The 16,655-nt window shown below is 38.2% G+C and overlaps 1 protein-coding gene across 1 annotated transcript in view; it reads right to left on the bottom strand.

The window, feature by feature from the left end:
* Positions 1–9,054: 9,054 nt before the first annotated feature.
* Positions 9,055–16,655, bottom strand: part of samtor (S-adenosylmethionine sensor upstream of mTORC1) — an 86,593-nt gene continuing 78,992 nt past the window's right edge. The window contains exon 5 of the mRNA XM_072267613.1: positions 9,055–13,684. Within this exon, the coding sequence (XP_072123714.1) occupies positions 13,055–13,684 (630 nt within the window). The 3' untranslated portion in view covers positions 9,055–13,054. The remainder of the gene's footprint in view (positions 13,685–16,655) is intronic.

Here is a 16,655-nt window from a genome sequence, read left to right as displayed (position 1 = left end):
CAGATTCAAAGATGAATCCCTGAATACAGTCCAGTCCACCGATTCAAAGCAGTCCTGTAGGCGCTCCTGTGCTTCCCTTGTCCATATCTTCTTGGGCCTCGCTACTGGTGCGCAGTCTTCAGTCTCTGCCTATACTCAGGGAGTAGACGTACAGCCAGTGATCAGACTTCCCGAAGTGAGGGTGTGGAATAGCATGGTAGGCATTCTTGATGGTGGTTTAGCAATGGTCCAGTCTGTTGTTTCCTTTGGTATTGCAAGTGATCTGTTAACAGTAGTTGCTTAGTGATCTTTTTTTTTCAAACTGGCCTTGTTAAAATCTTCCAAAACGATGGTGAAGGGTGTTAGGGTGTGCTGTTTCATGCATGTTGATCCCTTTTATTTACAAAATTTGTCTTTTATACATTAGTTGTTTGTCAGTCTTTATTGTTTTTAGCAAATTCTGATGTATTTTATTTTCCTGTAAATGCAAGAAAATGAATCTCAAGGTAGTATATGGAGAAATATATGTACTTTGATAATAAGTTTCACTTTAACTACCTGTTCATGAGACAAAACATGCCCAGGGTTGGTGATGTTGGTGTACAGGATGATGGTTGAAACATATCATTGTGATTGCCATCAGTGTGTGAGAGCCCTCCCAATTCCAGTTGTCAATCAATACTTTCTCATTTTGATAGACTGCCATTGTCTTTGCCACGTCAAATAGTGAACTTGATGCCAGCTGAACCACCTATTTTTGTCTAACCATCTTCCTTTGGTGTAACGAAGTGACTTACTAGCCAATTCAAAAAGCAGTTAAGATATGACAATATTACAAAGTTAACTGTATTCAAAAGAACCAATTGATTTTAGGCCCATTATTAGTTTTAAATCAGTTTGAGTTTATGTGAATCAAGTATTTGAATGAATAATGATAAAGGCAGATAGGCAGATGGGCAGATTAGATCATGTTGAATCACAAATGAAACTTGGGGACCAAATGGACTGATTTAATTTTTTTTCCATTTACTTACATGAATTTGATGGATTACAGCAACTTTGCTGTTGTGGACTAACACAAAAAAGTCACTTGAAGTAACCAAGAGTCATAGTGAAATGAATGATAATGAATTTTGTAAATTTCTAAACCTAGACTAGAGAATGCTTTCTATTCACACAATCTTACTAAATAATTTTACACCACAAGTAATTAATTTGCCATTTTTCTATTAAAATTTTCAGCAAGTCTTCCAAGATTGTTTGGCAGTTATTCTGGATGCAACCATTCATTATATTTTCACAATTTCCTGCACAATTTCCTTCACAATTTTGACTTTACACCCTTGTCTCAAAGATCACTGTTCCTTTGTTACAACTCCTTCTCTACCAACTGAGATCTTCACTCAAACCTTTAAACTTCACAACATTTTTAGTTTTCAGCATCTATCCAGGCACGAGCCCCTCTTAGTTTAGGCTACAGAGCTCAGTGTTTTCTTTTTCTTAGAACCTATAACATAATTCATCACTGGATTAATTTGACCATCAAAAAAAATGCATCATTATACTCACCCCATCTGAAGCAGTTCACCTTCCAGTAGATTTTCTATTATTCTCTCCTAAATGTCCAGTCAACTGCCAAGGCATTGGGATCTCATAGAGGTTTATAAGATTAAGAGTGACATAGATGGAGTAGACTGTACCTTTTCCCAAGGTTGAAATGTCTAATATCAGAGGGCATTAATTTAAGGTGAGAGGGGGTAATTTCTAAGGAGATGCAAGGGGCAGTTTTTTTTTACCCAGAGAGCGGTGGGTGCCTGGAATTTGCTGCCTAGGATAGTAGTAGAGGCAGATACATTAGGGACTGTTAAGAGATGTTTAGATAGACACATGAATGTAAGGGAAATGGAAGGATATGGCAGATGAGATTAGTTTAGTTAGCCATTTAAATGGTTTGGCACAACATTGTGGACTAAAGACCCTGTTCCTGTGCTGTACTGTTCTATGTTCAAAGGCCATTACCATTTATGAACTTACTGTAGATGACTGTATTTACAGCATGGCTGTAATGTACTACCCAGTTTATACAGGTACATTCCCTATTTCCAGCACTCGCTCCATGAAGTCCTAGCTCGAGTATGGCTCATCACTGTGTCACAACTTGATCTGTTCTTCTACAACTGTTATTCTCTACTGGTATACCTAGCTACTTCTGGGTACGGTAATTTTAAATTCTCATATCCATTTATGTTCTTCCTCCTACACTAAAGACCCTTCTTTCCTTCCTTAATCTGACTCAACATATACATTTCAACCCTTGCTCTTCAACTGATTATAGGACCATAACCAATTATTTCCTTGTATTAAATATACCCACATCAGTACTTCCAAGATTTCAACTATCTAGCTTTTACCCTCCTTATTTATCACATAGATACAACCAACTAGTTACTCAACCATATGTATGTCTCTGCGGTTCCTATTAAAATGATTGCACTCCAGTCTCAATCCATCATCAATGAGGATAAGGTATGCAGACTTGAATAAATTGTGTAACAACTAATTGGGCCATTCAACACTAGGTGTGGCTGTGCCATAAAAAGCACTCTTGGGTCTTATTCTAATTTAATATTCACCATTCCAGATTATTCTGAATGTAAAGGTACCTTTTTTAAATGCAAACTGTGGACTTGAACCCTTACTTTCAAACAAATGTGGAGTATACTTTTTGTAAATAGCTGGCTGGTGGTGCAGTGGCATCCGCACCAGACTTTGAGGTGAGTGGCCCCTTGCATGCTTTCTATCCATGCTGGGTTGAGGGTCAAACTAGCAACATAGCCTCAAAAAAAATACTAAAGAAACAGCAAGGTTCCCACCCGATGTGCCACAAGGCGCAGAGAGGAAGAACAACTCCAACAGTAATTTATTTATAGAGCACTTTTCATACATATGATGCAGTTCAAAGTGCTTTACAATGGGGTAAATTGCAAACATGAAAATAAAAGACAAAAGGATGTTAGATAATAGCAGAGTTAAATAAATAGGTTTTGAGCTGGTGTTTAAAAGTGCTGAACAAGTCATAATCCCTTAGTTTTGGGTATTGAGTTCCACAGTTTAGGGGTGTAGTTCAAAAAATCAGATACGTCAATCATCTTTTGAGGGAGATTGTTAAATTTAAGAGACCAGCAGAAGACGACCTGGGATCTTGAACAAGACTATAAAACAAAAGCGATTCCGTGATGTACTTTGACCCCTGACCATTGAGAGTTTTTAAAATGGGTGTGAAACTTTAATATCAATTCTAAAAGATACAGGAAGCCAATGCAGAGTAGTTGGGATGAGAGTGATATGCTCCCTCATCCTGGTTTTAGGTAACACTAGGTAACCCTAGCCCTGGATTATTACCTTATTTCTCTCCAGTCTCATGTCCAAGAGGTTACTTCATTAATAAAGAGTACCTCTAACTTTTTAACCTAATTTCTAATAAAGTGCAACCCCTCAACTCCCTTCGTCACTAGCGTTAAGTTCCTTTGCTATTCGTGCCTCTCAACTAATCCTGATAATTCCATCCTTGCAAAACTATAGATGCTGCCTGGCCTGCTGAGTTTCTCCAGCACTTTGTGTGTGTGTGTGTTGCTTGGATTTCCAACATCTGCAGATTCTTCCTTGTTTGCAATCTATTGCCATGTCTCCAAAACCCTTTCCTCATATGAAGCTAGTATAATTTCTAGAAAGTGTTGCCCAACTTAACCCTATCTTTAACCTTTCACTATATTCAGATTGTCAGATCTCTTAGTTTACCAGTAGTGAATGATGAAATGCTTCCCAAGTGGGAAGACTGAAAGTACCATTTTTAAAAAAAAACACAAATTCAAGTTCTGCTGATGCTGGAAATCCAAAGCAACACACACAAAATGATGGAGGAACTCAGCAGGTCAGGCAGCATCTTTGGAAATGAATAAACAGTCCATGCTTCAGGCTGAGACCCTTCTTCCAAAAATGCCAGAATGAAATGGTGGGGGGAGTGGAAGAAGGATAGCTGTAAAGTGATAGGTGAAGCCAGATGCATGGGGAAAGGTAAAGTGCTAGAAATGAAGGGATCTGATAGGAGAGGACAGTGTATCATTGGAGAAAGGGAAGGAGGAGAGGCATCAGGGGGAAGTGATAAGCAAGTGAGAAGAGGCAAGAAGCCGGAGTAGGGAATAGAAGAAGGGGGAAGGTATTTTCTTAAACAGGAAGGAGAAATCAGTATTCATGCCACCTGTTTGGAAGCTACCTAGGTGGAATACAAGGTATCGCTCCTCCACCTTGGGGCTTGCCTTATCGTAGCACAAGAAGAGACCATGGACCAACATGTTGGAATGGGAACAGGAATTGGAAATAAAATGATTGCCACCAGAAAGTTCTGCTGTTGGCAGATGGAACGGAGGTGCTCGACAAAGTGTTCCCTAATTTACGACAGGTATCACCAATGTAGAGGAGGCTGCACTGGGAGCACTGAATGTAATAGATGACTGCAGCAGATTCACAGGTGAAGTGTACCCTCATCTAGAAGACCTGTTTGGGGCCCTGAATGGAGGTGAGGGAGTTGGTGAATGGCTGGTGTAGGCACTTTGGTTACTTGCAGGGATAAATGCTGGGAGGGACAAATGGACAAGGGAATTGTGAAGAGAGCGAACCCTGCAGAAAGCAAAAGGTGGTGGGGGGGAGGGGTAGGTAAAGATGCTTATTTTTGTTCCAGTCACAATCTTCATCCCCTTATGATCTTTAAAACTGAACCAGACTGTTGGCATTGATGTCATTTTTAGACCAATATACTGCCAATATCACCAAAATACTTACTTTGTTACGATTTCAACTTAACCTTCCTTCAATTCCTCTACTGAAGAGAACCTCGCTTACAAGAGCTCAAAAAATCATTTGGTCCATTCAGTCCACACCAGCAGAATGATCTTGTCAGTTCTACTAATGGTATTTCCCCAAATGATCTTCAAATTCCCTTTTGAAATCTGATGTTATTTCCATTGCTCTTCCAGGTAATCAGTTGCAGACCATAACTAATATTTCCATTGAGCTGTTCCTGGCATCTACTGTAGTCTTTTGCCCAAAATGTTGAATCTGTGACCTCCTCAATGATCCTTGAATAATCTATGGCTATCTATAAACTTGCTGTTCAACCTCCCTCATTCTGTTCTCAGAAGTTGTGTCCTAACTTTCTTGAGTGTGGCTGCAAATCTATAATACTTAAACAGAAATCAATGTGTTGAAACAAAAATTATTTTGTTTTAAAATCTTTTTGGCTTCACTCTGTAATTTCCTCTCCATCTCATCACTTTATCTTTTTTCCTCTCAAGTACAGGAGGAGCCTGAAGACACACACTCAAAGCTTTATGAACAGCTTCTTACCTTCCGCTAGCAGATTTCTGAATGGACGATGAACCCATCTACACTTCCTTACTATTTTAGTTTTGCTCTTTTTGCACTCTTTATATTTCTTATTGTAATTTAGTCTTTTATTATGCATTGTACAGTACTGCTGTCACAAAACAAACTTATGGCATATGCGAGTGATATTAAACCTGATTTTGATTCTTAAACATTTTCTTTTTATCTCCTTCCCTAATATCTTAAATGTTTTGGTATAAAATTTTATTCATCTGAAGCATTTTAAGATTTTGTCACATTAAGAGTGTTGGCAGCAGTGTCATATTTGAACCAATATGTACTCATTTCATCAAGGATGTTCATGTTATAATGTCCAAATCAACCCACCTTCAATTCCTCTGTTGCTGAAGACCTCACTTATTGGAGCTCAGAAAGTCATTTGAGAGAATTCTAAATGTTGTAAGTCAATACTGGTCAACCCAAAGTTCATTTCTGCCTTTGAACTGCAAACGTAACTTTCTGAAAATTTGAACAATTCTCTCAAATCAGGATATTCCGATTGGAAAAGTTTCTGAAACTGAACCACAGCATTCATTCAGAAACCTCGGATGAACCATGAGATCTGAAATCTGCTGAGACCCAGATCATTCAAGTCTGGTGATCAAGAAAGTTACAACTGTTTCAGATACGATCTCCAGATAGTCGTCTCACAGGCAAAGTGGCAATTCTGGATCAAACTTGAATCAATGAAGCATGCTCGCCAGTTGTGGTAGGGCTTGAAAACCATCACTCTTATCAAGTTAAATCAAGCGAGATAGGAGACAGCAGGGCTTTGCTTCCAGATGAGCTCAATGCCTTCTAAGCTTGCTTTGATCGTTAAAATATGGAGAAACCATCATGAACTCCCATATCCCCTGATGATCCTGATTTCAATCTCAGAAGCCAATGTGTGAGCAGCCTTCAGGAGGGTGAACCCACGAAAAGCATCTGGCCCAGATGGGATAGCTAGCCAACTCCTAAAGAGCTGTGCTAATCAACTGCCTGCTGTGTTCACTAAGATCTTTAGCCTCTCACTTCGACAGTGTGTGGTACCCACCTACTTCAAGCAGGCTTCAGTTATACTGGTGTCCAAGAAGAGTGTGGTGACATGCCTTAATGACTATGGCCCAGTAGCACTTGCATCCATGGTGATGAAGTGTTTTGAGAGGTTGGTGATGAAACATATCAACTCGTGCCTGAAAAGCAACTTAAATTCACTCCAATTTGACTACTGGAGCAAGAGGTCCACAGCAGATGCCATCTCATTGGCTCTTCACACAACCCTGGAACATCTGGACAGCAAAGATGCATACATTAGGATACTCTTTATTGACTGCAGCTCAGAATTCAATACTATCATCTCCTCAAAACTAAGTACAGCTCCAATGTCATATTCCAGTTTGCTGATGACACCACTGTCGTAGGCTGAGTCAAAGGTGGTGATGAATCAGCATATAGGAAGGAGACTGAAAATCTGGTGGAGAAACCTCTTACTCATTGTCAGCAAGACCAAGGAGCCAATTATAAACTTCAGAAGGAAAACATAGAAACATAGAAAATAGGTGCAGGAGTAGGCCATTTGGCCCTTTGAGCCTGCACCGCCATTCAGTATGATCATGGCTGATCATGCAACTCAGAACCCTGTACCTGCCTTCTCTCCATACCCCCGATCCCTTTAGCCACAAGGGCCATATCTAACTCCCTCTTAAATATAGCCAATGAACTGGCCTCAACTGTTTCCTGTGGCAGAGAATTTCACAGATTCACCACTCTCTGTATGAAGAAGTTTTTCCTCATCTCTGTCCTAAAAGGCTTCCCCTTTATCCTTAAACTGTGACCCCTTGTTCTGGACTTCCCCAACATCAGGAACAATCTTCCTGCATCTAGCCTGTCCAATTCCTTTAGGATTTTATATATTTCAATAAGATCCCCCCTCAATCTTCTAAATTCCAGCCTGTATAAGCCTAGTCGATCCAGTCTTTCATCATATGAAAGTCCTACCATCCCAGGAATCAATCTGGTGAACCTTCTTTGTACTCCCTCTATGGCAAGAATGTCTTTTCTCAGATTAGGGGACCAAAACTGCACATAATACTCCAGGTGTGGTCTCACCAAGGCCTTGTACAACTGCAGTAGTACCTCCCTGCTCCTGTACTCAAATCCTCTTGCTATGAATGCCAGCATACCATTCGCCTTTTTCACTGCCTGCTGTACCTGCATGCCCACTTTCAATGACTGGTGTATAATGACACCCAGGTCTTGTTGCACCTTCCCTTTTCCTAATTGGCCACCATTCAGATAATAATCTGTTTTCCTGTTTTTGCCACCAAAGTGGATAACCTCACATTTATCCACATTAAATTGCATCTGCCATGAATTTCCCACTCACCTAACCTATCCAAGTCACCCTGCATCCTCCTCACAGCTAACACTGCCGCCCAGCTTCGTGTCATCTGCAAACTTGGAGATGTTGCATTTAATTCCCTCATCCAAGTCATTAATATATATTGTAAACAACTGGGGTCCCAGCACTGAGCCTTGCGGTACCCCACTAGTCACTGCCTGCCATTCTGAAAAGGTCCCGTTTATTCCCACTCTTTGCTTCCTGTCTGCCAACCAATTCGCTATCCACATCAATACCTTACCCCCAATATGGTATGGAAGGTAGAGGTACATCAGCCAGTCTGCACTGGAGAGTCAGAGGTGGAGAGGGTTAGCAACTTTAAGTTCCTAGGTGATATATTTTGGAGGACCTGTCCTAGGCCCAGCATGTAAGTGCAATTACGAAGAAAATACGGCAGCGCTTCTACTTCCTTATAAGTTTGCAGAGATTTGGCATAACATCTAAAACTGACAAATTTCTATAGATATGTAGTGGAGAGTATAGTGACTGGCTGCATCACAGCCTGGTACTGAAACACCAATACCCTTGAACATAAAATCCAACAAAAAGTAGTGGATATGGGCCAGTCCATTACGGGGGAAAAACGCTCCCAACCATTGAGCACATCTACATGCAATGCTGTTGCAGGAAAGAAGTATCCATCATCAGGGACCCCCACCATCCTGGACATGCTCTCTGCTCACTGCTGCCATCAGGAAGAAAGGTACAAGAATGTCAGTCCTTACACCACCAGGTTCAGGAACAGTTACTACCTGTCAACCAACAGGCTCTTGAACCAAAGGGGATAACCTCACTTACTCCATCACTGAAATATTACCATAACCAATGGACTCATCATCTCATGTTCTCTATTGCTTATTTATTTATGAATATTATTTCTTTTTGTATTTGCAGTTTATTGTCCTCTGCACTCTGAAAGACTGCCCATCTAGGGTATTTAACCACTGATTCTGTTAAGATTATTATTCTGTAGATTTGAGTATGCCCACAAGAAAATGAATCTCATGGTTCTATATGGTGACATATGTACTTTGATCATAAACTTACTTTGAACATTTTCATTCAACACATTGCTGTAATTTTTTGTTTTCCTACAACAGCTGTCAGGAGATATATTACACTCATTTTAAAGGCAAAATATCCATTCTTCAGATGACCTCAAATTCATGCAGGGTAAGAGAAATACAGTTTAAATATCCTCTTTACATTCCAGTCAAAAAAAATACAATCAAAATATTTTTAGGTGTGAATTTCAGTTTATTGCCTTAGCAACTACACAGCTGACACTCAAACTGTGGCTATGTCACAATGCATTTTAAATGACTGTTAATGAGAATAATTTTAAGCAATTCCAGTATGAAAAAATGAAATTTACAGAGTAGAAAAAGTCACATTCGTTTTAGTGGAGTTGATAAAAATAAACAAGGAAAGGTACCATCAGTCTAATTTCACATATTGTTTAACAAATACAGATCTTGTAACCCAAACTATTTTTTTAAAATTTTGGTACCAAAGGTACCATTCAACTAATCAACACTAAAGGCATTAATGCTTTCAATAGTTTCCATAGCTGATGTTAAATTGCTATGTCCTCTGTAAATACTGTAAAACAGCCATGGTAATAATAACCGAACATGGGTAACTGGAGTTGAGCTCGAGCATTTTGTATCTAGCTGACGCCTTGATCATTGCTGTAGTCTTAGCTTATTGACATTTTAGAAAGCATAGATTTAGCATCATCATATTCTAACACTATTTTGAGGATTAACTACAACAGACTACAACAAATTCTAATTACAAATTTAATTATTCTCTTATACAAGATTCAAGAACAATGAAAATTTATAAGACTTGTGGTTACAAAGATTTATTTTCTGAAAATGTATATTCCTTTGAAACAATGGACATTGACACTTCAAATTGGTGAGGTGCTAACTAATCTTTTGAAAATGGAAACCCAACCAAACAAAATGCCACTTTAGTCTTTGGCATCTATGGTGGATCCTTATTCACAGTACAATGTTTAATAATGAAAGTAGAAAAGCAATACAAAAAGATTGTTAAGCACATCACATATGGAAAATTTTAATTTGTATAATAGAAAAGAACAAGAAAATAAATTTAAACAATTAAAAGAGAAAATGGTGTTATCAGCTGGAGCAAAATAGTTCTAAACCAAATCAGAAGGTTTAAGTGCAAAGCCTCATTGAGGTAAACTTTTCACAAAATGCAACACCAAGACAATTCCACACAGTGGCATCTCCAAAATGCCATTTTACCTGCTAACCTTTGGCTGTTGAACAGAATACTTCGCAACATTTTTTGGAATATCAAGTAAATTGTTCCCTATTTTCACATTTCAACAATGTTTTATCCTTATTGTAGTGCTGATATGTAAAAAAGTGTATTTTTGTGAAAAATTTGAATTAACCTGTTTATTTTACAGTGAAAAAAGCATTAACTGGCCTTTACATTTAAATTTGTTTATGAGATTCTTTTAAATTTGCACATTTAAGATTAATACTACTTTTGTAGAATCAAATAGTTTGATTAGTGGCTTTATCTGAAATTACCAAAACTCTAAATGAATAACCAAATCCATTTGAATCAGTACTACATTGGAAGTCTGTTTCCAGACCTTTTGTCAGAATTAAATGTCAGAAAATATAACATAAATAATCCTATTCAATTAATGCCAACTTTGTTATTTTTCAAAACCATAAATGATTTAAGATAGGAATTGAAAATGATCATCTGGTAATTCAATCACTGATAATGAAATATGTTTCATCTGAGCATTCATTATCTACTACAGTATTTCCCTCCCCCTCATTTGCCAATTCGTTTGTTAAGAGATGAAAATAGTGCTGTGGATCCTTGTTTAACAAAGTAAGCAGGCAAACAATAAAACAGTACTCTAATATATATTTTAAAAAAGGCAGATGAAAGTTTGTGATGATTATTTTATTAAAATAGCTCAGAATTTTTAAGAGTCCTTAATGAATATATCAAAACAAAAATTCACTATAAAATTGTAATTAATTTACAGAGAAAATACTAAGCTACTGCAGATAATTATACTCTTAGAACATTCAGAAGTACTGATGGCAGCATTTTCTGAAAATTGCTATTTTTGGTAAATAAATGTTTGGGGATATTCATGCTTCAAATGTAGCATTGATGCAAAATTATCTTGACTCTTTCAATGCTAAGACAGTATAATATTAATCAGATGTTTAGCAATGCAGAGAGCTTATCCTTTCAGGAATATTTACTCTGATTCATTTTTATGTAAGAACATGCCACAACCAGGCTCAGCTCACACTTACATTTTAACCACAGCACTATGATTCTACTGTAACATTTGTAGTTTAAAAGCATTCAAAGAGGCATATTTAAGTGCAAATGTCAAGAATCAAGGGGCAAGTTAGCTAGTCCTAAGTGCCCAGGAATCCAAATAAAAGATTAAGCAAGCAAGGAATTAACTGTGGGAAAATATTTTTCTTAATCACTTCCACAAAGTGCAACTGTCTTGAAAGTTCTTCAATTTATAGTGCCATAAGTAGATTTGCAAACTAAATGACATAAGGGATCCATTTCCCCTTCAGAGCACTTCATTCAACCATGCAAACTCTTCATGTATCTATTTAAAAGGAACCAAGCAGCACAGCTGACTTTCAATATCTCCTGCAGGAAGCATTTTGATGATCTTTGAGCACAAGTATTGGCTAGAAATTGGTGAAATGGCAGAATATTAGTTTTGAGGAGGAGTGGAAAAACTAGTGCCAAGTGGATGCAAATTCAGAATACTGCCCAGAGAATGAAAAGGGGGTATATTTCAAGCTTTTGTTTTACATGCAAAGAATCATTAGTCAATGGAATGTTTTATAAGTGACCATTGTCATAGGTTATATAAATTTTTCAAGGGATTTGGTTAAAATACAAAATTGAACAGTACAAATGGAAAACAAGAAAACGGTCAGATATTAAGTTAGTGTAAATTTCTCAAACTGAATTGACAGCACCAACATAAACCTAATCTATCATTTACATTTAAGAAGAAGCATACAACCAACTCTAAAGCAGACGAGGATACTCACTGGATCAAGAAAGGCACAGTGGATTGCACTTTCAGTAGAAGGGAAGGGTATTTATGCATCTGCTAATTTATATGGTACTAAATAAAGGAATGCATATTCCCATCAGGAAGTAATAGACATATTTTGCAATCTTTCTTGATGCAAGTTATTTTCAGGCAAACATCTGCATGTACATAGGTAATATTAATCATTTCTGTTTGAGGTGCCAGGAAATGACACAACATGTTAATTAGTAATTTGTACAAGTAGCAACCTTCTTGTGGCATGTAATTATTTGCAAAGAAACTTTTTTTATTTCTCAATTTTCTTATTACAAATTGCTAGCACACCACGGATGTTTTTTCAAGTAAGGTCATCAGCCAAAGGTTGCAAGGACAAGACAGCATGTCTTTCAACAAGACCCAATGCCTGTTTGTTCAAAAGCTGAACAGAAAAAATTGTCAAGATAATTTAACATTGATTTTTGTGGGACTAACTGCACAATTACACACAAAAGTAGTGTGAATTATAGCCTATTTAAATGCAGTCAGCAGAAGCTTGAACTTCCTAAATTTTTGTTTGCATTCTCTTTCCAATAAACTACTGTAACAAATAAGGGGAAACAACAAATGCACCAGAATTGATTTGCAGTTTAGATAATGTCCTAGGCTACAAGTAATTTGGTAATGCGAGCCAAATAGGAGCACAACAAAGTGATCTCTCAAGTAAAAGTTAGAATTCTAGAATGGTAAAACAATAATCACTCTGGTAGATATCCCCTTTTTGATTTAGGTACCATCAGATCAATTGAAATATTTATAATTTTGCTGTTTATGCTTGACATCAAGATCGCTAGGTTAATTTTCAGTTGACAAAGATGACAAAACTCTATTGCAGCATCTGACATTTACATTACCATACTATTTAAGAAGTAAGCTTCTTTCTGTGATTCACACTTGTTGCCTTCATGACAAAGTGTTTGTTCTATTTATACACTCCTCACATACCTTCATTTTTCTAACATGTGAAAGAGTAGCCCACTTTGTAAACGTTTCTCATTTTCTATGTGCAAAATGTACTGCATGTTCTGTATATAATACAAGAGTTATGCAATGCAGAATTATTTTGGCAACACAGTAGCTCTGGCAGCAAATTAATCATAAGTTTTAGGTTAGCTTAGAAGCAAAACTGGATCTTCCAGTTCATGGAATGGAATAGAGCTAGCTTGGCTCTCTCCTGAGTCCGAGTCATACGGAGCATCAGGGAGCTCCATAAAACTGTAAGCTATCTGGTCATCCTCACTTTCTGACCGATCTTGACAAGTAGTCTCTGAGCATTCTTCTTCATCCACATTGTTGAAATCCTGTGGTATAAACAGCATTTCTGGGTAATTTCTGCTGACCAGGTCACTTGTTGTCTGCAGGGAAATTTTCCTAAAAGCCAAGAGGTGCATATGGGAGAACTTCACATATTTATATCTTTTGAATCCCAGTGATTCTATAGCAATTTTCCAGCTCTTAATCATATAGGCATGACGGTTTTGGTGAGAGGAATCAGGTGTGATTATTAAGAGTAAACCATGGAGTGCAAGAAGTTCATGGGCTTTCTTACAGCAGATCCAGCGTTGATAAGGGGCAGGAAAATAAGACAGCAGAAGAGAAAACACAACAATATGGAACAGTTCTCCTGGGAGTGAGTCAATGGGATTTTTTAGCTGTTTGAGAAAGGCGTCTATTGTATCTTGAGCAAGCTGGAGTGGCTGCTGCAACTGAAGATTGAGGAAATCACATTTATACACACTCTGCATAAAAGAAAAGACATTTGCAATATTATTTAATTGTAGTTCAGAAACTATCAAATCTTTGCCATGATAGTGCAAAATGTTCTTGCACAACAACTACGCAACAAAGTACAATGCCATAACTCATGCAATTTATATTTTGCACTGACCTTTTAAATCAACTGCACTGGATAATGAAACATAATGGCAACAATGTAATGAAGTTTGCTGTTTCTAATTGTAAGATTCCAAAGGAATAAATTCAGTAAATATGAAATAATGAAGAATCCATCAAACCAAAATGCCTTTGCTGCCTCAAGTTCAATTAGAACATTTAATATTTGTACTACCCTATCCTTTACTTACATTTTGGAGCATCCTGTTTGCTAGTACGGAATTTAAAAAATAATAGATTTTAACATGTCAGTAAATCTATGCCAGTATAATAAATGCACTGGTGTGTAAATACAAAAAATCCTCAATTATCCATCAGAAAATTCTTCAGAGGGGAAAATAAACAACTTGCATCTCATTAATCAGAAAATACACCAAATGCTGATTGTCTGCTTTGTCTTGACTTTAAGTTCCACCCATAAATAAAAATTGGATTTCTGTATTAGGCTTTAAATGAGGATGTCTCAGCGGATTGAGTGGATACTGACTATGGGTACACTTACATTTTTTAAAAATGCTTGTTCAGGAAACGTGGTATATCACTAACAGCACCTGCTTAGAGAAACAGTAAATAAGCTTCTCTTTGATTTAAGAAAACTGTTCCCTTAGCACTTTGATAAACAGGGTTCTTCAGTTTAACAGATTGCTTTGTGTTGCCCTTCCTCATTCTTCCCGTTATGATACACATTGCGAGAAAATGTCACCAATGTCCTTATGTAAAGGAGCAACAGGTTTTAGTCAAGATCTTGGTCAGAACTCAATGAGTCTTCAAAACTGATGGAGTCATACAAATTGATCACCAGAAATTCTAAAGATGATCCTTTCAAACAGTGCATTTTGCGGTGGGAGGAATTGAACATGGAAAATTGTTCCTTTCTACTGCTAAATGCTGGATTTTCTGGTTTTGAACACAGTGCACTTATAATTTAATAACACATGACTGAATGTCACAAAAATATAAATAGGTCTATGCCCTTCAGCCGCTCCTGCTTGCCCATTTAATAAGATCACAATTAATCTTTTATTTCAGCACCATTTTCCTGCATTTAACCCCATAACCCTCAATTTCCTGAATATTCGAACATCTATTGAGCTCCATTTTGAATATACTCAGTAACTAATTATCCACAGCCCTTTTGGGTACAGAATTTCAAAGATCTATAATTTTCAACCCAGTCCTGAATGTCTAATCCCTTATTCTGAGTCTCTGAACCCTTATTGTGAACTCACAAAAAAGGGAAGCTCTATCCTGCATCTATCCTATTAATCACCGTGAGATTTTGTTTTTCCCACAAAAACCACCTCAGTGTTCTTATGATAGGTCATATCATATCCTATTAATATGACCTATCAAGTGTGACAGTGGGAAAGTGTGTATGGAACCAGAGGAAATAGCTACTACTACTACGTCGACTCAGGCCTAGGGGCTGGCGTCAGACTCTCCACTTCTCCCTCTCCCTCATCGGTGTGTTCAGTTCATCTACATTAGCCGCGCCGCTGTCTTCTAGGAGCGTGTTGACCATAGTCTTGGGAGGGCGCCCAGGGTTCATCTTCCCGTGCTTGGGTTCCCATATGATGACTAGGCTGGCAGGTAGCTCAGGGTGGCATAGACAGTGCCCCGCTAGTTGCAGTCTTCTCGCCTCAATTTTAGAGGTGAGCATCGGTAGGAGGAAGTAGCAGAGGTAATTAATGAATACTTCAGTATTCACTATGGAAAAGGATCTTGGTGATTGTAGCGATGACTTGCAGCAGACTGAAAAGCTTGAGCATGTAGATATTAAGAAAGAGGATGTACTGGAGCTTTTGGAAAGCATCAAGTTGGATAAGTCACTGGGACCAGATGAGATGTACCCCAGGCTACAGTGGGAGGTGAGGGAGGAGATTGCTGAGGCTCTGGCGATGGTCTTTGAATCATCAATGGGGACGAGACAGGTTCTGGAGGATTGGAGGGTTGCAGATGTTGTTCCTTTATTCAAGAAAGGGAGTAGAGATAGCTCAGGAAATTATAGACCAGTGAGTCTTACTTCAGTGGTTGGTAAGTTGATGGAAAAGATCCTGAGAGGTAGGATTTATTAACATTTGGAGAAGTATAATATGATTAGGAATAGTCAGCATGGCTTTGTCAAGGGCAGATCGTGCCTTACGAGCCTGATTGAATTTTTTGAGGATGTAACTAAACACATTGATGAAGGTACAGCAGTGGATGTAGTGTATATGGATTTCAGCAAGGCATTTGATAAGGTACCCCATCGAAGGCTTATTGAGAAAGTAAGGAGGCATGAGATCCAAGGGGACATTGCTTTGTGGATCCAGAACTGGCAAAGAGTGGTTGTAGATGGGTCATATTCTGCATGGAGGTCAGTCGCCAGTGGTGTGCCTAAGGGATCAGTTCTTCGTGATTTTTATAAATGACCTGGATGAGGAAGTGAAGGGATGGGTGAGTAAGTTTGCTGATGACACAAAAGTTGGAGGTGTGAATAGTGTGGAGGGCTGTCAGAGGTTACAGCACGACATTGATAGAATGCAAAACTGGGCTGAGAAGTGGCAGATGGAGTTCAACCCAGATAAGTGTGAGGTGGTTCATTTTGGTGGGTCAAGTATGATTGCAGAATATAGTATTGATGGTAAGACTCTTGGCAGTGTGGAGGATCAGAGGGGTCTTGGGGTCTGAGTCCATAGGACGCTCAAAGCAGCTGCACAGGTTGACTCTGTGGTTAATGCGGCATACAGTGTATTGGCCTTCATTAATCATGGAATTGAATTTAGGAGCCGAGAGGTAATGTTGCAGCTATATAGGACCCTGGTCAGACCCCACTTG

Source organism: Mobula birostris, chromosome 9 (assembly GCF_030028105.1).
Source record: "Mobula birostris isolate sMobBir1 chromosome 9, sMobBir1.hap1, whole genome shotgun sequence".
Lineage (NCBI taxonomy): Eukaryota > Metazoa > Chordata > Chondrichthyes > Myliobatiformes > Myliobatidae > Mobula > Mobula birostris.
The sequence above is the reverse complement of the archived record's forward strand: the minus strand, read 5'-3'. Positions and strand labels throughout refer to the sequence as shown.